This window comes from Vigna angularis, chromosome 11, assembly GCF_016808095.1.
Source record: "Vigna angularis cultivar LongXiaoDou No.4 chromosome 11, ASM1680809v1, whole genome shotgun sequence".
Classification (NCBI taxonomy): domain Eukaryota; kingdom Viridiplantae; phylum Streptophyta; class Magnoliopsida; order Fabales; family Fabaceae; genus Vigna; species Vigna angularis.
The window spans coordinates 7,178,601-7,201,717 of NC_068980.1; the positions used below are offsets into that span (position 1 = coordinate 7,178,601).

The 23,117-nt window shown below is 29.8% G+C and overlaps 1 protein-coding gene across 4 annotated transcripts; it reads right to left on the reverse strand.

Annotated features, from left to right (window-relative positions):
* Window positions 1-6,576: 6,576 nt before the first annotated feature.
* On the reverse strand, window positions 6,577-13,752 carry LOC108334319 (homeobox-leucine zipper protein HDG2). 4 transcript variants are annotated; one of them, XM_052870646.1, is made up of 13 exons: window positions 13,407-13,752; window positions 12,636-12,859; window positions 11,844-12,112; window positions 11,525-11,642; window positions 11,252-11,440; window positions 10,378-10,833; window positions 10,104-10,205; window positions 9,771-9,971; window positions 9,251-9,425; window positions 8,845-9,116; window positions 7,587-7,682; window positions 7,110-7,482; window positions 6,577-7,022 (listed from the first exon to the last, which is right to left on the reverse strand). In XM_052870646.1, the coding sequence occupies exons 2-12, from the start codon at window positions 12,738-12,740 to the stop codon at window positions 7,117-7,119; spliced, it is 2,349 nt and encodes a 782-aa protein (XP_052726606.1). In that variant the 5' UTR covers window positions 12,741-12,859; window positions 13,407-13,752; the 3' UTR covers window positions 6,577-7,022; window positions 7,110-7,116. The 4 variants fall into 4 exon arrangements, with proteins under 4 accessions (XP_052726606.1, XP_052726609.1, XP_052726608.1 ...); XM_052870649.1 differs by having other exon boundaries at window positions 6,577-7,012; window positions 13,407-13,743; XM_052870648.1 differs by having other exon boundaries at window positions 6,577-7,012; window positions 7,106-7,482; window positions 13,407-13,743.
* Window positions 13,753-23,117: the final 9,365 nt, after the last annotated feature.

Here is a 23,117-nt window from a genome sequence, read left to right on the forward strand (position 1 = left end):
TCCGGGTTCCACCAGATCCGCATAAACCACAAGGACACTCACAAAACCGCCTTTCGCACTCATGACGGTCACTACGAATATTGTGTAATGCCTTTCGGGTTATGTAACGCTCCTTCCACGTTCCAGTCCACCATGAATGACATTTTTCGCCCATGGTTACGTCGATTTGTGATTGTTTTTTTCGACGATATATTGGTTTATAGTGCCTCTCTATCTGATCATGTTGCCCATCTACAACAAGTTTTCTCTATATTATCAGAGCACAAGTTTTTTTTGAAACCTCAGAAGTGCGAGTTTGGAAGACCTAAGATTGCTTATTTGGGTCATATTGTCTCTGATGGCGGAGTATCACCTGATCCCTTAAAGATTTCAGCTGTGATTGATTAGCCAGTTCCTACATCCGTTCAAGGGCTTCGTGGATTTCTTGGCCTAACCGGGTTTTATCGAAAATTTGTGAAGGGTTATGCTTCCATTGCTCATCCTCTTACCGAGTTGCTTAAGAAGGATAATTTTCATTGGTCACAAGCAGCACATGATTCATTTGATGCGTTGAAGAAGGCACTGACAGCAACTCCAGTTCTAATATTGCCGAACTTTTCTGAACCATTTCTTGTCCAAACTGATGCTTCTGGCACGACCATGGGTGCGGTCCTTTTACAGAGAGGCCACCCCATCGCTTATTTTAGTAAGGTATTTTGTCCTTGAATGGCTCGTGCCTGCATATTTAAGGGAACTTCATGCTATTACCAGTGCGGTCAAGCGTTGGCGACAATACCTCCTTGGCCATTTTTTTGTAATCCAAACAGACCAAAAGAGTTTGAAGGAATTAATGTCACAGGTAATCCAAACCCCTGATCAGCAACATTATTTATCCAAGTTGCTTGGATATGATTACCAAATTCAATACAAACCGGGAAACACTAATATTGTAGTTGATGCTTTGTCTCGATCACAATATCCCACGTCGGCCTCTTGTTTAATATTAACGGTTCCGTAGTTTGTCTTCTTGGACGAATTGAAGAAAGAGCTTCAGAGTGATTCATCTTACATTGCCCTGTTGGAAAAATGTGACACCAACCCTTCTTCCCATACCGAGTACAAGAAAGTGGATGGATTTTTATTGTATCAGGGAAGAATCTAGCTTCCTCCAAATTCTCGTTATAAGGCAGCAATACTCCGAGAGTTTCATGACACCAATACAGGGGGACATGCGGGTGTCACCAAGACCTTGCAACGTCTTAGTGCCAATTTTTATTGGGACTCAATGAAGAAGGATGTTCGTGACTATGTATCACAGTGTACAGTTTGCCAACAAACGAAGTACCAAGCTATGAAACCAGCAGGGCTTTTGACTCCTCTTCCGGTTCCGTCTAATGTGTGGGAAGATGTGTCTATGGATTTCATTACTTGTCTCCCTCCTTCATTTGGATACACTGTGATTCTGGTGGTTGTAGACCGTTTTTCTGAAGGGGTTCACTTGGGTGCGTTACCTACCCACTTCACTGCTTATAAGGTGGCCGACTTATTTGTTTCGATGGTTTGCAAGCTTCATGGCATTCCAAAGAGTATTGTGTCTGATCGGGACCCCATCTTTCTTAGCAGATTTTGGACTAATTTATTCAAGCTTAGTGGCACTAAACTCTGGATGAGTTCTTCCTACCATCCGCAAACCGATGGACAAACGGAGGTGATGAACCGAACTATTGAGCAATATTTGAGGGCTTTCATTTTTCACAAACCTTCTCTTTGGTACAAATTTTTACCCTGGGCAGAGTACCATTATAACACCTCAGTTCATTCCCGTTCTGGCCTTTCCCCATATCAAGTTATTTACGGGAAGCCTCCTCCCTCCTTGCCCTCTTATATTGTTGGGTCATCATCAATTGCTGCCGTAGACGAAACATTGTCATCTCGTGAGGCCATCCTTCAGCTGCTGCAACAAAAACTACTCAAGGCACAAAATCGCATGAAAGAGTACGCAGATAAACACCGCAGAGACGTGATTTATGAAGTGGGTTCTTGGGTGTATGTCAAGTTACAACCCCACAAACAGATTTCCCTCTTAGGTTCCAAGTACCATAAATTAGCCAAACGCTACTATGGTCCATACAAGGTTTTGATGCGTATTGGCCCAGTAGCTTATAAATTAGAGCTGCCTTCATATGCCAAAATACATGATGTCTTCCATTGTTCTCGTCTGAAGCCCCATGTCGGTCCTCCCCTGGTTGAGGTTGATCACCTTCCACCTAATTTCGTTGACAGTCACCCCCTCATCACTCCACTAGCTATCCTTGACTTCAAAATTGAGGACATTAATAACAAGTCATCCCGCTTGGCGTTGGTTCAATGGCTGGGTCTGTCCCCTGACGACACATCTTGGGAAAATTGGGATGATCTGAAGTCTTTGTACAACCTTGAGGACAAGGTTGAATCTCATGGGGAGGGTATTGTTGCAGTAACTCCTCCAGGCACTAGTATCATTAACAGGGAGAGGCCCAAACGTGTGACTCACAAGCCCACAGGCTGAGATGATTTTATTCATTATTAGATATTGAGTCAGCAAACTTCTAGAAACTGTTGTGTTGTGCATGTTTGTTACCCATTAGGGAATAATGTTGGAGTGTGGTTATATACGATTGTAATTTCTGTTTTAAAGGGAATAAAAAAAGTATTTTTCTCCTTCCCTTTTCTGTTCAGGAGTTCTCTCTGTCCTCGAATACAAAGGTCTTTCCCTATTCCATCAATTTAATAAACACATCTCATGATCTGTCCATATCATACACTTTGTTGATTAATTTCTCTAGCTGTGATTAATTTCTGATATAATGAGTGACTTAGGCCAATTGTATAATTATATTTTAGTATAAGGTGCGAGCCAAATTTTAAAACAGTGTCAAATACTTGAATTAATTAATCATAACTTCTGATTAAAAACATATAATGATTTTTTTTTAATTTGATTATAAAATGTTGTTTAACAATGAGATGAAAGGAATTTAATTTTATACTCCTTTTGGTTATATTTATATTTATCAGACCTAAATTAAATGTTCGCTCTGTTTCTTTTTTGTAAGAACCTACCTAAAATGTTTTTTATTAGTTTTTCGCAAAATACATTTAATTATAAATTATATTTCTGAGTTTAAAAAATATAAGTTGAATAATGCATTAGTGATTTAGGTTTTTCATAGTATAACTTTGTTTTTAAAAGAGTATTTCATATCCACCTCAAGGTTCCACATCATTTCAGATTGAGGTTCCATTTAGAAAGCAACAAGTTTTGAAATTAGCTATAAAACTTCTCAACAAACAAAAATATTACTTTTTCATTTTCAAAATTTTTAATAAATATATATTTTATATTAGTTGGTAATATAGTAGATGACAATACTTAAACTACTTTTATTTATTTTAATTTTTATATCAGTCTACAATGTATTTGAGTAGGCATTGGAATGCTTTTCTGAATGTGAGGGGTAGAATTTATATATTTCTGCTACTTATTCTATAGATATTTTAGGATGAAACACTCGGTTTGTTTCATTACTTTTATAAGTGAAGATTTTCGTGCAAAACTTCAAAGAATCATTTGTGAACAAAATTACATGTGATTTCACGAGGAATGTTTTTTTTTTCTTTATTATAATAATACATTTATATAAGAAAATAAAATTCAAAATAATAAATAATAAAATTATTTGTTATAAATTAAATATAAAATATTTCACTTTCTTTTATAATACTAATTAATGTATTAGGACATCTAAGCTATACTACATTAAAAAATACATAACTTATTTGTTATCATAAAAAAAATTATTAAAAAAGAAAGATATTAATAAAAAGCATTGAGAGAAACCAAACGTATATATGCACAAAATACATAACAATTTCAAAAGAAACTAAACAACTCTAAATATAGATGAAAAATATTAAGAATAAAGATAGATTGCATAATATAATAATTTATAATAAATTTTATTTTTTAATCCTAAAGAAATTAACTTGTTTGCACAATCATTTTCCTGAGAATAGTCAATAGCAAAAATAACTCTTATAATTTTAGTATATATATAGAATTATCCACTCTAAAAAAATTACAAAAAGAAACTACAAATATATTAACCTATATTATCTTTAAAAGATTTCAATATATATGAAAATCCGGTTCAAGTACATAGGTCTATACCAATAGGGAGAAACCAAAGAAAAAACAATTTTGGCAAGAAATGACAAATAAAATGGGAAACAAGCTTGTAGCTAAAAAGACAAATCTCATTCCTTTATTGATCGAGTATGCTTAATAAAATCAGTCATTTGAATATTTCTCCTATGTTATCTATCATTCTTCAAAACGTCTTAAAATATACATAAAGAGCTCATCAAGTACAAAGAAACTTCTTTTGAGGCTGGGGATTTGAGGATAAAAAGATAACATGGATCAAATGAGAAATTTGTGTAAATCTAAGGAACAATGGGACTAGGTACTAGAGATATTGAAAATTTTAACAAAGTCCTTATAACAAAATGGAAATGGAGGCTATGGGTGGAAAACCAAGGGAAATGGAAAGAGATTCTAGAACCATGAGAAATATATGTAAAGAGTCCATAAAAGTGAAAAGAAACTTCCTATGGGGTTGGGTATCTGAGGATAGGATCCATAGGAAAATTTCTATAAATATAAGGAACAAGAGGTATTAGAGATATTGAAAATTTTAACAAAGTTCTTTTAGCAAAATGGAAATTAAGACTAGGGATGGAAAACCAAGAAAAGCTAGACTAGAGTATGTAATTTAATTTGGAGAAGAGCTAGACTAGAGTGAGAAAAGAAATACATAAACATGACGTATTACATATCATAAATGGTCAAATGATTAAAAGAAACTGTTATTTTTTCCTGAGTATGGTCAGAGGAAGAAGAAATACCATATATAATAAGTTTTGTATATAATAGATTGCAAGGTATTATAGGTGGGAAAGACAGTAGTGTTTTTAAATTTTTAAGGTGCTTAAATGTGCTCCATGGATAAGGTGACAATTAAGACAAAGTTAGCAAGGGTATACATTTAGGCAATACCTTATGCAAGTTGTTTGCAAAAAGTGAGAAAAGTGTTAAACATCTCTCCTTTGATTGTAAAATAATCAAAATAATATGGGAGATGTGTGATCAGTGAGTTGGTTCGAATATAATGGATCATAACAAACCATGTGTCAATTTCCGGCACTTTCATCTTATGCAAATAAATGGAAAACAAAATCAATTATATGGAAAGGAATGTGGTTGGCCTAGTTATTATATCAAAAGCTTTAGAATAAAAAATTCATACATATCATTTTTAACATGTTTCATAGGATAATTACTCAATCTTACATTTCTCCAACACCCTTACTTTGATACCAAAATTTCTTTCACATTTATCATTTTCTATTCTCCATTTTCATTTTGTAAGTAAGACCGAATTACATGTTTTCTCGTATGTAACTCCTAAGTCCCCTTATATTTAGATTCCCCTTATATTATCCAAATTTACCCATTATATTCCTGCAATCATATCCCTAATCTCATAAAATTCTTCTAAATTCCTTTTTATTTTTTCGTCACTTTTATTAACGTCCTAAACTGGATAGATAAAATAATGGTAAGGCTATATGACTAATTTTATCAGTACACATTAGCTACTTTTTTTCTAATCTTTTGTATTATACAATTCTAGAATGCACTTTCCCATGATTAAGCCAAAGTAAGTAAAACAAATAGACATTTTACAATTAAAAATATTTCTATAGTGAACTGGTTACTCATGCCCCACTTTAATTTTTTTTAAAATTAATCTTCAACCTGATGACAATTAAAAATAGGTTTAATATATCGCTTGATCCTATCTTAAAAGATAAGATTACTTTGAACCAAACCCGTATAATGTTCTTAAAATAGCCAAAATACTTTGAATTTTTGCTTGACAAATAAACAATGTATCTTCAATAAATTCTTGCATGTTTTTATCTATTCCATTCTTCTTCATCTCCATCCCTTTTAGCAAAATTTTACCCATAGCTTGCCTAACTACTCCTACTAAACTTTTTACCACAAAAATTAAAATGAGACTAATGGATTTTTTTTTTGTTTGCCTTAATTCTTTAGTTGGTTTAAATTTCACCATTGGACTTTGTTAACTAAGATGGATATTGATATAGATTTCAAACAACTCTTTATCCATTGGATCAATTATAAAAAAATATTAATTTTTCCATCATATAATAAATAAATTTCTTATGTAATGAGTTGTAGGTATTTTAAAAATCTTTTTTCCTTAACTTAATTGTCCTTTTATGTAACACATGCATTTAAAGAATATACCTTATTAAAAAAGAGGAACTTTGGCCACTGTATTTTATCTTCTCCAAAACACTGTATAATTGAAACCCTAGGGGTCAGTCTGAAGTGTTTTTCCAATGGATTGATCCTTCAAAGATTTCTACATTTCTTTTGAAATAAACTAAAACACAAAGGTTATTCAACACTTAGTAAAAATAACATATACAAAAATAAAAGAACATGGGAGATGGCTTGGCAAATTGGAAGAAACATTCATTTGAAAATCTTAGAAGGGTCAAACATATAGTATAGTGATAATTTAACCACTACACTAAAGGTTCAAGCTTCCCAATTACTAGCTATAGTGTTGGTGCTTGAGCTGAAATTCAAATAATAACAACTGAAGAGAAGGAACACGAGAGGTTACCTCAAAGCTACAACCTAATAATAACAAACGAGAAAGCTAACTATAAATAAGCATTTTTGGAAGGTGAAGAAAAGTATATGGTCTTCATTGATTTTTAAGCTCTTACAGCATTTACTATTTCCATGGAAGTCAATTCCCGAACCTTAATCCTCTCGTTTTGAGTGTTAAGAAAGGATCATGCAAGGTGCGCTCTTGACTTCTCATCTTTTTTTTATAAGCCGAAGTTTCCAACACCTTCCCATTTCTCCAAAATGCATCCTTTTTTTAAACTGCATCCAACTTAACAAATAAACAAACCATTAATAAGATTAAAGAGACTAATTGCAAAGAAGAAAATGAGAACCAAACCATTTTGTTCTTACCTACCCTTAGATCAAGCAACTTCACCAGATAAAGCAGTCTTAATTCTCTCAACAGTGCAGGCAATAAGATTGTTAACAGTGGCAACAGATCCAAGAGAGAGTTTTGCAGTTGGAACTGAATCAACCAAGATTTGGAAGGCTACAGTCAAAAGAGATCCACCATTTCCAGTGTCACCTATGCTTCCTCCATGTGCAGTGGTCCCATCTGGGAGAATAGCAAATCCTGAAGGAAGAAGGGCCACGTAATCAGGGTCTCCTCCATTCAGAACCACGTTCATTGCCACAATATCTACTGGAGCATATATCACAAATGAACCCGTTGAGTCTGCGCAACTCTCTTGCAATATCAACATGTTACTCTGGCTTGAATTCGCACTCTGGAACATTGTAAACATATGTTACATAGGTTGCTTTAATCTTCACTTGATTTCACTATAAATGAAAAAGAGAACAGTTTTCAATGTGACTCTGATAAACTTACATTCACACGAAGTAGAGAGACACAGTTTCCTGTGTCTCTTCCATTGGCAATGTGTGCCATTTCTTGGACAACTCCTCCATTAGAAAGAATATCCCACTGTTTTCAAAGGGTTGAAAAAGTTAGATGAATCATTAAATAAACAAATTTCAGTGAGATAAAAAAAGATAATTAATATTAATCCAAAGACTAACTATTCATAGATATTATTATGTTTAAAGATCTTATACATCAACACCTATTATCCTTCCATATTTTATTTCATCATTTTTTTTTATTAACAAGAACAGATTCATTAATATTTATAAAAAAAATTTACAAATCCGTGCACAGTTGAATAAACAAGAAAAACTGCTATAAATATAATAAAGTTTATGTAATTCTTCCATATGCAAAATAATATTTTAAATTTATATTTTCTCTTAAATATCATTTGAATGTCATTTCTCTTATTTTTAAATCTGTGTATTAGTTTTATAACTGAAAAAAGAATTTTAGAATTTTATACCATTTTGTTCATTTTGCAGTCACTTCTAATTTTACTTTTGAAAAATCTTCCCTCAATCTTCCATATACTAACTTCTTTCTACTTTTTTAATAAAATAGTACTTCAAAATATGACAATTTCATGTTATATGACAATTTCAGATAAAAACAAATATGAATGTTTTGAAAAATTAATATTTTTTATAATATAATATAAACTGCACCGACTCAAATTGTTATTTATAAGATATGAATGTACACAAGTATTTTTCTTTCTTAATTAAAAAAACTAAGACAATTTAGACGGACAACATGAGGTCATATACAAAAGTCTAAAAACTTTAAAAAAATAATTTCCTGACGGAAAAGTAAAAAAAGAAAAAAGAGTTTAATTTACAAAAGGGATTAGAATAGGCTATCAGATAAAATTAATTTGTGAAATGTAAAATGGCATAAAATAATATGAACAAAAAGTTTCATGGTCTACATGATCATCACTTTGTCTTCTGCACTTTGAAAAGGATGTTTGCAATTAAAAGTAATTGATATGAAATAACTTAGTTTAGAAACTTGACGTATGATAACTAAATATTATGACTACATATATCAACATAGAGATACATCACACACCAAACTAGGCAATTTTACCCAATGAACAACAATGTCTAGTAACCTATGAGCAGACAATAATGCAGCCTAGAACATTGGACAAGAAGAAAATCATTGGTGCATGATTATTGTCTGGTTTGAACACATAATTAGCAATGCATGTTACCTCACTTCTGGAGTTCTCATCACGGAGGAATTCAAAAACCCTTTTTGGTGACACTGGGAGCCAAAAAGAAGTTGCAGCACTGAGAACAATGCCAGGAGGCCTTCCTGGGTCATCAACACTCTTACGTGTCATGACCCTTACATCATCAGCTCCAGTTCCAGAGAGTGTTGTCCATGTGTGTGCAGTGGATGCACTCACTCCAGCACAAAAACTTATAACCATTCTCTCTGCCAGTTTCAGCATACTCTTCCTCCCATCTTGGTTTGTTATCACTAATTATTACATTATAATATTTGTAAGATTGATTAGTTGATTAAGGAGAAGATTGATATGTAAAAATACAAAAACAAGAAATGTGTGTGAAATGAATTCCGTGATATATATATATATATATATATATATATACCTCCAACATCTACTGTGGGTATGTTTGTTGCCATGGCGCAAGCAAGCCTTTCACATTGTCTATCCAAGGTGGCAATCCAACGTTTTGCACCAAATGCATGCCCAGAACTAACAAGCTGTTTGTATAGATTGTGAACACCTCTATCATCCACCTCAACATGCTCAACCCATATGATCTAGGATAAAATTTAGCTTCAAGTTAAGCCACATGGAGAGCAAAAACATTTACCAAATGCAACCACAAGACTTATATATATATATATATATATATATATATATATATATATATATATATATATATATATATATATATATATATATATATATATATATATATATATATATATATATATATATATATATATATATATTTCCTCAAGGATATGATATGATCCATGATCAGATTCAAACAAGCTTACAAGTTAAAAAAAGACATCTTATCTTTTTAACAGTGAGACATGGAAAAGACATGTAATGAATTTGATTCCCTATAATTATTTATTAATGATATTATATCTAACCTTTGAGTAGCCATTGGGCATTTCTTGAATTAAGCAGCCTGAAGGTCTTCTTCTACATCTGGCTGAGGGACTAGGACGCAAATTATCCAAGGATACGTCCACTACAGCCCAAGTCCCATCACCATGCTGCTTACAATATCTTACAAAATAGCTCTCTCGAGTTGGCACCAGGGGTGAAGGTACTTGTAATTCTGCTGTCATCTGCATAATAATAATATAAATTGACGTGCATTTTATTTTTATATATGAATCCTTGACAAACAAATTGAATGTACTAAGTTTCACTATCTATCATAGGAGGAAAGAGACACTCTATTGTATAAAATACATTACCACTTGCAATGCACCGTTGTAGTTTCCTGCCACCCCAGTTGATAACACCTCCAAAGTCATTGCTCTTGAGACAATGCCAGAGAACACTGTGGACCATTGGTTCTTAAGAGCACAACAAAATATATAACAAGTCAGAAGCTAAATATTAATTTTGTTTTGGAGAATATCTAAGTACAACAATGTCAGATAAAATAAGACGGAAACTGTTACATATATAAGTTGTGACATAATCAAACTTTGTTTTGTTTTTTATTCTCCCTGTACACTTACTTACCACGTCCATGAGAATCTCAACAAGGCTAACGTGATTCATGATAACAACTGCAGTTTCTCGTGAAGCTTCACACTTGAAACCAGCTGGTTTAGGACCAATTCCTCTAGGAAAAGACCTGATGTATTCATCTTCATTGAGAACAGTGGTTGTGCCATCCAGAGTAGTCAACCAAAGAGGATCACTCATTTGCGCCATTCCAATGAGTTCCTCCATAGCTGCAACAGCAAGCTCTATTATGATGGGTTTATCAGCCTCAGTAGGTCCACTGATTGACCTAAGAAGATCTCCTGCAGCTCCACCGTACATGTCTCCACCAATGCCCGCAGGCTGGCCACCAAAACCACCTCCAATCCCAAGCTCAAGTGGACGAGGAGGAACAGACGAAGGAGAAAGGAGTGGATAACTCACCACAGGCTTCCCCACGTACTTTGCAGCAATTGCAGAAATCCTGTCAATCTGAACATGACCACCGACGTGTATAAGAATTAAGAAAAATAAGTTCTAGATTATGAATATTTCATGAAACACAATCATGTTTATGTTTAAGTAAGATACACATACACAAAAGATGCAAGTCTAAAACCTTATTTAAAACTAATTCAGCCTTTATGAACGGTTAATTTGAATAATTTAATTAATTTTATTTTTTATTTTTTATTTTTACAAATAATTATGAAAGTAACATTCTGTTAAATTATTATTTTTAAAATATTTTCTAAACAAATAGTGTAAATGATAGAACCTTGTCTTTATTATTGTTATGGTACTGTAAGATGGAGTGATATTAATTTGTTAATTATATACACAAAGAAAAGGTTTTTCAGCATAAATAGTCCTTGCTATACATCTACCATGCAGCAGCTCCCAAATATACCTCTTCTCTGAGGCGAGCATTTTCAAGCCTCAAGTGATGTTCATCGAATGACATTTCCCCTATAGCTGTTGGTCCTCCACAATTAGGACAGGAGGCATTGCCGAGAGCTTCCCTGAACCTCATGTTATCAGTTCGAAGCTTGTCGTTTTCAGTTCGGAGCTGTGTGTTCTCATGGCGTTCATGCTGTGTCTGTAACACAAAGCATCACACGTTTAAAGGGTTCTTCGTTTTTACTTTTAAACAAAAGAAACAAAAGCTAAAAATGGAGTGTACCTTTATCTGAGTGCGCTTGTTCTGAAACCAAAACTTAACTTGCAAAGGCTCTAACCCTAACTCTCTACTCAGCTCCTTCCTTTGCTTGTCATCAGGGTGCGGACACTCCTTAAAGAACCTGAAAGAAAAAACTAATTAATCTCAATAACTCTCACTAAGTCCATTCCAGTTTAGTCAATAGTCTCAAATTTAAGTCCTGATGAAATTCAAGCCCTAAGTTTCCACTGTATGGTTTTGTAAGACTGAGACAGGACTGTGAGTCTGGTTCTGTACCCAATGAGATTACATTAAAGAAATGAGTGTATTTTGGATGCCTTACGCTTCCATTTCCTGGATCTGATGCTGAGTGTGGCGGTGGTAGCGTTTCTTCTTGTTGGGACGAGGGTCTTGGTCTTCACCGGAAGCACCTTCTTGGTTTTCACTTCCTGACTTGGTGGCACTGTCAAAGTCATCTTCGCGGATTCTTGGGACATCGCTCTCTGAAGTGTTCTGGGGCATGTCCAAAGGGAGAAGTTGACCAGCTTCCATCAGGTTTGGCTGGAACATTTCTACAGATCTTTGAGATTCCGGACCCTTATGGTTTTCAATCTAACAACACAAGAATACGAGGTATATAGTACAGTATAGTACCCACAAAGAGACAAGGTATATATAAAATAGCAGCAACAAGAACACTTTTTTATGTTTCTTTTTGGCTTTGTGTCTAATTCACATGTATAGGTAGGGGACTAATTGATGGAATAATTTAAATTATTTGGTATGAGGTTGTGCAGAAAACACGGGGATTTTGACATGGTTTTTTGGGGAAAGTGAGCAAGTAGCTTCACACAGTGAGAAGGAATAACGCGTTTTACGAATAACGAGAAGAATAGAAGAGAGAGTTTGAGCTGGCTTGGCTTCACACTGAGACCAATTTTGACTTGTGAAAAAACAAGGTTTCTTTTGAAGGATAAAGTCAATTTGAGCAAACCCAACACATCAATCAATTGGCATCAGAATCAGAACCAAATTATGACAAAAATGGGACAAAATTCGAGAGATTGGAAGAAAAAAAAAAAGAGAAAAAAAAAAGAGATTATCGAAGATTAAATGATGAAGGTTGCACACTGACCTGGCCAAGAGAGAGCCCCGAAGATAATCCAAAGCCACCAACGCTGCCGTTTCTTCCGATCATCGAGGGCATGTTTCTTGCTGGAATCATAATACCAGCTGGCATATTTCAAACTCTAGAGAATTCAATTCTCTCTGGTGTCCAGTGTTGTGTTGATCTTCTGAGACCCTTTTATGTTGAAAAATTTTACAGGTTGGGTTTCTTCTTGGATTCTGACAAGCTCACTTCAAAAAGGAAACAAGCTAACATAATAAGCCAAAAAACCCAGGCACAGAAACGTGACTTCGCATGTATAATTAAATAAAAATGAATAATTAAATGCATAGTGTATATGCCATATTAAAATGCACAGAAAGTGTTGAAAATTTTTCTCATACTGCAAAATCAGAAACAAACAGCTAAACATATAGGAGAATCCATCCAACCTTCTTTTTCTTTCCAGTAATTATATATATATATATATATATATATATATATATACATATATATATATATATATACATATATATATATATATATATATATATATACATATATACATATATACATATATATATATATATATATATATATATGGCAAACCTACCGTTCCTTTCGCATTCTAGCAACCCTAGCCAGCCAAATGCACAAAAAAACAGTAAGATTTAAAAAAAATAAAATTGCTAGCTGTATGAACAGTTTGGTGTGGCCAAAACAATGATCTGAAGTGGCGTGAATGATATACCGACCGTGTAGGAAAGCAACATGTACCAGGAGTTCTCCTGCACTTACCAGTGGATGGTGATTGCCGGAGACGATAGCTATAGGTAGAAGAAGATGAGTATTTAGATCTACTTTGGGGCTAAGCTTGTTGCCAAAAAAGGGAGCCTTTTAAACATAGTAGAGAAAAAGACTTGGAGAAAGAAGATATGGAAATAAAGTTGGTTATATGTGGGAAGTATAGAAAGCTTGATGAGTGTTGTGATGGGAAAAAGCTTGGTTTGAAGGGAGAAAGTGAGAGGGGAGAAAGAAGAGGAGAGAGGACAAAGGAATTGAAGGAGTAAAGAAAAGGAGGAGAAAGAGGGAAACAGATGGAGAAAATGTGGCAGCGATGAGTTATTGCTGAGGGCATTGAGATGGTGCAATTGCATTTAATGGTGAGCCAAAGAGGTGTAATTGCTAGTGAATGAGAGAGAAAGAAAAAGATAGAGAGAGAGTGACATTTTTCTTTTGTTTTGCAAGTAATTTTTTTGCCCTCGGTAGAGTAGATGGTGCAACAAATGACGGCTACCAAACTTCCTTCTGTTGCTTCTATACACTCCATTTACTTTCTCACATACTCTACCATAGATACTGTAACACTACACACTTTTGCTCAGCTTCTAATTCTGATTTTCTCTTATACTGTGTTACAGTAAAAACACAGACATATGTATGAACCAAGACGAAGGTTTTCATTATGGAGATACCTTCATTGTAAAGTTTGTTTCTTTATTTTTGAAAAAGTGTGTTGACGTGTGAACACAAAGAGATGATGCTAGCCTGGATTTTGAAAACGCATCTGCATGTTATGTTGTAGGAAATTTTGTTGACTTGGTTATCCTACACCTCTGTGCTGCATTAATGAAAAGATCGTTCATACACACACAAACTATAATTAATGGTAACTGGTTAGGGATAGGATAAAATTAAAAAGTTAAACGTACTCTGTGTTATTATTGTTTCAGCTCCAAAAAAGTACATCTTTGTATATCTTCTGCTATAACAAATTGAATTAATAACAGTATAATAACTTTCTCTGTAACTACTGTAATTAATTTTTATTTTTTTTATCTTCTAAATAAATGGGATGATATTTTCCTTCACTTTCCGACAACAATTCTTCTTTATTCTGTCATATTAATCTTCATAATATCTAGACAAGCTTATTGTAGCAGGCATTATGATTTAAGTATGGTGAATATGACTTAAGACCATGTTACATATGAACCAATCATGATGATTGTGTTGCACGTTATTATCATTCCAAAGTCAATTAACTTGGGGATAAATTACCTTTATATAGTTTCATCCTTTTTTTTTCTGTGGGTAATCATCCTTTTAAATGCAACAAGGACTATTTAAATATCATAATTTGTACGTAACCATGTATTACAGAATTTCATATTTATTTATTTTGTAAATGACCATGATCCGTGACTTGATAATTTGTTAATTGCATTACATCATCCGTTGTAATTGCGTTGAGGACTACCTTGATTCTACCTTTGATTCTTTTTCCATAGGTTGAAATGTTATGACATCATATATATTCCAACAGATGGTAGTGTCCTTTTGGAACAAGAAACTTTCCATTTTGTTCGTAGACTCTTTTTTTTCTTTTAATTGATTGTACCTGGCAATTTCTCCAAAATGATTTGAATCATATTAAGCTTGTATACTATATATATATATATATATATATATATATATATATATATATATATATATATATATATATATATATATAAATTAATGTATGTATGTTCGTATCCATATACATACTAATGCGTAGTTTGTATCTTGTGTAAGTACAAAGAGTAAGCATTTAAACCGAAATACATTTGGTGAAATAAATGAATCAAGCATAGTTGATGATCAATAATGATTTGGCTATTATTGTAACTCTTTCAATTCAACAACATAGAACATCGTTGTCAATTATAAAAAGAGGTTCTGTAACACATTGTACAGTGTATTTAGCACTTGCACAATTGCTAAACATGTATATATATAATGCATTTACTTTTTTTACAAAAACATAATGCATTTATATGAAAGTGTTCAAGATAAATATAATAAATTCCACGAAAACATGACACCCGTTTGTGACGTGCAAATCAGAAAAAGCATAGTCCAATTTATGAACCTTTATTATGCACAAAAAAACACAAAAATATTATATATATATATATATATATATATATATATATATATATATATATATATATATATATATATAAATAAGTAGTAGAGTTTTATTTTAAATTTTGTTTCGCATTAACTACACTATATTCAATATTAAATGGATGTTATATATATTTATATACATTATCATTTATTCATGATAAAACATTATTAAATATATATTTAATGAAAATATTAAAAATACAAAAAAATGCATTTAATGCTTTTAATAGTATTTTAAAAACATTAAGCTTTATTAAATTGTGCAATAACATTAAAACTAGTATTTATTCTCTATCCACCGCTTCGAAAATAAAGAATATTGTATTAATATTTCATATATTTTATTTCAATTCTTGTGTGTATACCTAAATATATTTTTTTAGAATGACTTAGAAATAGAAAAATGGGTAAACCTGACTACTTAAAAGGTCAAAAACTAAAAAGTCATATCATCAATTAAAATATGTGTATAAAGTAAAAAAAGTATCATTTACTAAAACAATATAATTATTAGTATTTTTATATTTCTTATTTTACTACAAAAGGTCTTAGAGAAAGAGCGAGAAATTAACTAATTTTACATGAGCTAATTTTATTTCATATTTTTAAATATTCAAATATGAGTTAGTATCATTAAATTATAAAAAATCGAAGACTAATTATTTTAAAATTATTGTATATAAAAATTGAGTATTGAAACATCATTGTTCGTTTTAAAATGTTGATTTTTAAATAATATTTTTTTAATTTCAAAATAAAATGTATTTTTTAATTGTACCCTTAATTTACTTAATTTTGCGAATATGAAAGAGAAAATTTGTTATAACAACAAAAAAAGAAAATATAATGAAATTTATTGAAATAAAAAAACTAAAAAAAGTATTCCCAGTAAATCTGTTAAAACTATTTTAAGAATGAAAAAACGAGTGAAAAAAAAAAAACTAATACACTTAAAAAGACGAAGTATTGTTAAAAACAAAACACACTAATTACAAGTTTATTATATAATCCTATGTTCTTATTTACTTAATAAAGCATTTAATGCTTTACGAATGTAAAAGCATTTAAAATGTTTTAAGTACAAAGCCACTCAATGTTTTAAGTTTGTAAAACATTTAATGATTTAATAAAGATACTAAAAATATATAAAAACATTTAATTTTTAATAAAGAAAACTTTGAAATCTTGTTATTCCCTGCAATAACAATAAAAATTGTATTAATTTTATATTCATATCACTTCAAAAATATAGAATGATGATTCAAGATTCTTAAGATGCTAAACATTTATAATTTTTAAGTATAAGAAAAGTTAAAATAAGGAAGATAGTATTTTTTTTAATTTTTAATTTTAGTTACAATTGATAGTCAATAATGATTTGAGTGAGAGTTTTGTATGGGAATAATTATGAATAAAGTTGATATTTTCTGTTTCAAATTGGTTGGGTTAAAGTAGTTCTATTCCTAGGTCAACATTTCTTGTGTGAGTGTTGAGTAAGTTATTTGTTATATTTTGTTATTAATTGTGGAATTAAATTATTATGATAATGTATTGAATACAAGAAAATTATTAAACATCTACTTTTAGAGATAAAAAAATAATTAATTATTACATTTACTAATTTAGATACTAATCTATAAACTAAAAATTATTAAGATTTAAAATAATTTTTATTATAAATTAAAAATAAAAAAATTGTGAATTAGAATCTAGATTTCTTTTTAACACATGCAATTAATGTCTAAATTAGTCTACAATAACAAATGACGAACTATTTTAGGTAATAACTCTTTCCTAATTAAAACATGTAATGTTATAGACCAATTTATAATTTAATTTATAATTCAATTATATATTTAAAAAAAAATAGAGACTATTTTATATACCAATAATTTTTAGTTTGTAAAAATTAAGAGAATTTTAAGATAATTTTAACATTTATCATTTTGATTTTATTTAGATTTTGCTTAATTCATTCTTATTTATTTTGGTTCGTAGCTTTAAGCATTAAAGAGGGTTAAAGTAAAAAAAATAAAAAAATTAAATTAAAATCATGCAATCTTGGAAAAATTGTAAGTGATGTGGCTTGGAGATATAAATGGTGTTGAGTGCCACAAAAATGGTTAAGGAAATCCTCGTGAATAAGAAACTTTAAGCACTCATCTTTGTAAAGATTTGGAATGTAACCTTAAGGTTTAATAGCTTATTTTGTCTCTAATTTTGCTGAATTTTGTCAATTAAATCCCTCCTTTTAAGGATGTGTCAAATTGATCCTTACTTAGTAAATTTTGCACATCAAACGTAGTCCCTTCCGTTAAATACACATAAACGGTGTTAAATTTTTTCTGTCTCTCCTCTGCTGTTCTGTAACAGAACAAACTTTTCTTTTTCTTTTGTCCGTGCTATCTTTTCATACTTTTGCAAATCCCAAAACATTTTCATTGCACCACTACTACTTACCACTACAATTCCCAATTTTCTTTCTTTCACTCTTCAAAACTTCTCATATCTTATTCCTCAATTTTCTTTTAAATCAGTCCTTATAAATATTCTTGTAATTAATGCTTTTTTTCTATTAAAGATAGTAAAAATGGTTGGAAATTTTATATCTGTTAAGAATAAAATTATTGGATAATCTAAATAATTGCAAATTTTATTTTATAACTCATTTATATAATATTGAGTTAAGTTTAAATATCTTTTAAGATAGTATTATACGAGTATTTATCATAATGAAATTAATAATATTAAAGTTTATTGTAATGAAATTGGTTATTAACTAAGTTTAGTTTTACTTATTATTTGGGATCACCCAGCTATGATATTAAACATTCTTTTTCATATTAAATATTTGACAATTTTATGTTTATTTTGTAGGATTTTTTATATAAAAATTGTTTACACAGTTTTATAAATTTTTTATGTTATCAAATTGTTTAAAAAAATTTATAAATATTTTCTCAATTCTTGTAATTTTTTTAGTCAAACACCTTCACTCTCACTTTTCTTTGTGTAATTTTTCTCTCATTTTGAGTCTTCCAAATTCATCTCTATTAATTTTATAAAATAATATAAAACTTCTTCGTATATCAACAATAATATTTACATATAGAAACAAAACAAATGTATAATTAATTTAATTAAAAACGAAATATAGTTTTCATAAATAATATAAATATGAAAAATATATTCTTAACTAAAAATGTAATCATACTACATAATCTATATCAATATTATAATTATAATTTTTTATCTTTTTCTACCTTTTAGTTCCTTTGTTATATACTAAAACTAATTGATCAAAGCTAAAAGATTTTTTTTTTAATTATACTATCCTAAATTCATTTTGTTTTTTTATCTCAAATCCAACATACACTAATATAGTATTATTTCGTTAAGATAAATCGTTTTAATTTTAGCTATACTTTTCCATATTTCTTAAATTTATAATAATAAAATATTGTTATTTTTATTTAATAACTAAATGGAATAATGAAAGAGCAATCTCAAATATAATATTTAAAAGTTTTTAATTTTAGTTGAACAATTTTAATCATGCATTTAATGACAAGACGTATTATAAAGGTAGGTTGAAAAGTGATAAAAATGTGAAATGTTTCTCTATATGATTTAGAAGGAATGTCTTGAATTACAACTTTTTTAGGTATTGCAAAAGTATGAAAAGAAAACATTGACAAAAGAAAAGAGAAAAGTCTCCTGTGTTACAGAAGAGCAGAGAAGAGAGAAAAAAAAAGAAGTTAACGCTGTTTGTGAGTATTTAACGGGAGGGACGACATTGACACAAAATTTATTAAGTGAGAATCAATTTGACACACTTTTAAAAGGAATGACTTAATTGACAAAATTTCACAAAACTAGGAACAAAATAAGCTATTAAACCTAACTTTAAAGCTCAAGCCCGAAATATTTGTCTTAAGCCTTAAGAAAAATAATTTGGAATAAAATCTTTGTGGCTTAAGCGTTAAAGTTGGAGCTGACCACTGTCCTAGACAATTTATAAATACATATCTCATGTTCTCATTTTAGGCATTGAGTATAGTAGGAATAGTATTGGAGGCTCAATATGAGATGTTCTTATTGTAAATCCTATGTATAGATGTTGTTGGGTTTGATGTAATCAATTCTAATTCTATTATTTCTACTTCTTGGATATTTATTTATGCTTTAATTCAATTTATTTGTGAATTATTTTGTGTTTATTGTTGGATGAACTGATCACTGGTCTTGTTTCACTAGCTTGAGATTGAGTGAGAACATGTTCCAAGTTGTAATCCAATTAATTTTCCTTCTGCTTTTATATGCTAGGAATAAATATAAGACTATAGTTGGTTATAGAGTTATGATTGTAATACAAGTGATTCACTCAGCAGTTATTGAGGAATCATATTGAAATTTGATGATCTAAGTTACATTTAAAGAGCATTCTCGAGATAGTAAATTATTTGCGTAAGTACATAAACAAGATCAATAGTGGTACAGTGGAAAAGAATGAGATCAAATTCATTCCTAGTCTCTACTCCACTCTATTTATATAATATATAATACTATCAATATATTTCAAATACAAAAAACCTTAAAATAAACTATCAATATGTTTGTTAAATATTTATGAATAAAATAACTCTCATTCGACTGTACTACAAGTGACTTGGTGTACTGACGAATACTTGTCAATAAATCACATAGCTGAATAACTCTTTTTAGATTGTATTTTACAATTTTAATTTTATATGAATGAGTATTAATATATGCAACTTTTTTATTTATTTTAGTATGAGTATAATGTGAGTATTAAATTATAAAACGTACATCAATGAGATAATATATGAATGCATTGGATGGTGAACCATATCAATTTTCTTGTCATATATTTGAGAGAAAGGAATTTTAATAAATGTCTAAACAACTATTCTATCATATCATAGGTTTATTTTACTTTTATAAGATTCTAACTAAGGTAAAAAAAAACTTGATTATTATATAAATAATTTGATGAATATATATTTTGTAAAAGATATGAAATATATTATGAAATTAATTGTATATTTCTTTATATTTATTTTATTGAAAAGTGAATTTTAAGTTTAATTGAAATTTATAATTATTTATATACTATCTACTATATCCTATGACGTTAAAAATATTCAATTTTTAAGAACATCAAACATAAGAATAAATAGAATTCTAACAATAGATAATATAATAAACTCAACTATAAACTCAATTAAATTAAACGTTTATATAATATGATATTTAAAAGAATAACTTAATGTTAACTCAAATTTATAAAGTTAATTTACTAAAATAAGAATTATACTTACTTATATAATATAATAGTTCACTTATCTTAAATTCTGTCATTTATTTTGCATTATTACTTACCTTATCATTTTGTAATTGTCATATGAGTTAAGTAATGATATGTTTAAATGAAATGAAAGTAAATAATATTAAAGATATGAGATTAATTAGTGCTAAAAACTAAAAAAAAATAAACAAAATAAAGGATTATAATTAAAAAAAATTATTTTATATTTTTAGAATATATATTTGTAATTATATTATGAGAATTTGTAATTATAAATTATACAGCACCAATAGAGGAGTTGTTATATTCTTTACCTTCGTGTGTACACACACACATATATATATATATATATTAAAAATTTATATTTCGCTAATGTTATTATACTTTTGTATTTTATCATTTCAAATTGTTTGACACTTTAACAGTAAAACTTATCTTGGTTGTTGTTTGAGTTTTTTCAATAAAATACTAACATATTTCTATTATAATTTTCTTGAGATAAATTTCTATAGCATCTATTGATAATTTTATAAGAATTAAGAGAGTACGAATTTTTCAGTAAAATTACCCATAATGAATACTACTTTCTCTTAATATATGTAAGAAAAAATATTAAATTATTAGGTTAATTTTCATAAAAAAATATTTAATATCTAATTTATAAAAAAATTAGTATCCAAACAATAAAAATTATTTAATTCAACGTTATTTAATTAACTAATACACTCAGTTTTAAGATAAATATGTATTACTCTCTACTAGAATTTTATTTTACTATGAAGATTGAATTATCAATTTACCAAAATAAATCTATAAGTAATAAAAAAATTGTTAATAATTTTTTTTATGAAAAATTGCTAATAAATCTATTAATTGTCCTGCACGATTTTGTTATATGTTTAAAGTTGCAAATTTTTTTTCTAAAGTATGTTACAAAATTTTGTCTCGTAGCTTAAAACTTTTTACTTTTAACATATAGTATTGTTATTTCTTTTAACATAGAACCATTGCTATTCATTACTATATACGCATAAGACAAATTTAGATTATCTATTCATGCAAGAAAGTATCCATAGTCAACACAACTTTTGTTTTGACTTTTGAGTTAAGTTAAGAAGAGACAACCTTATAAAATAAGTAACTGAGATAGTAGATTATTAGTATACCCACAAAATAAAAGAATCAAGGTCGAACAATTAACATAATTGATAAAATATATTTATTTATAAATTTAATTATATTAAACTTACAAAAGAATTGTGAATAATATGTATTTTATGGAGAACTCACATGAGAATTATACATGGATTTGCATCTAAAGTTAACATTGATATATTAAAATTTAAAAAAAAAATTGTTTTTTTTTAGAGTTGAATAGAGGGAAGAAGTTGAGATGTGTGATTTTATATAGTTGAAGAGTGGGCCTAATAATAATCATAAGATTCCCATTTATTGATTTCTCTGAAGCATTGGCCATAGAAAGCACCGCTGCACTGCACCACACAAGACACTTTCTCCCTCCAACTTTGCTTCCCTTATTAATGCCCTCTGAGCCAGGCAAGCTGTCCCTGCACCAATGCAATCACAATTGCCATTTACTATATTCATGTTTTTTTCCTCATCTCTATCCATTTATCAATTATTTTATTTTCTGCAACAAAAATAATTTCAAAATTAACAACCATCACTTTTATTGAACGGCGTGAAAAGATCACTTATGGGTCCCTTGCACCTTCCACTTCTGTCATCAATTTCAAATGGTCCCTCTCTCCCTCCTTACATGATAAAATTCACATTTTTCTAATATTTTTCTTTTAATTTTTTAATTAAAAAATAAAACTACTACCAAGGTTCTCGAAGACACCGATGAAACATTAGCTAATTGTTTAGGACAAAAGTCAAAGGTTCCGTGTGGTGTGGTTGGGTAAAATGAATAAATGTGTGAAACTCAGTCCCAACTCTGCTCACACAACACAACACAACACCAACCAACCAGTCTCATAGCAAGGAGAGTTGGGAAGTGGACCCAACAATTTATTGCTTCTAGTGTCACTGGTTTCGGTCAAATCTCCCCCACTAACTTATTTCACCATTTCACTTATAATAAGTCATTTAAAAATATTCATTAATTAATTTTTTCTGAAGAAATTTTTAAGTTATCTAATTATCAATTGACCTGAACTATAAAGAAATAATTAAGCTTGTGTCTTTACTGATATTTTAAT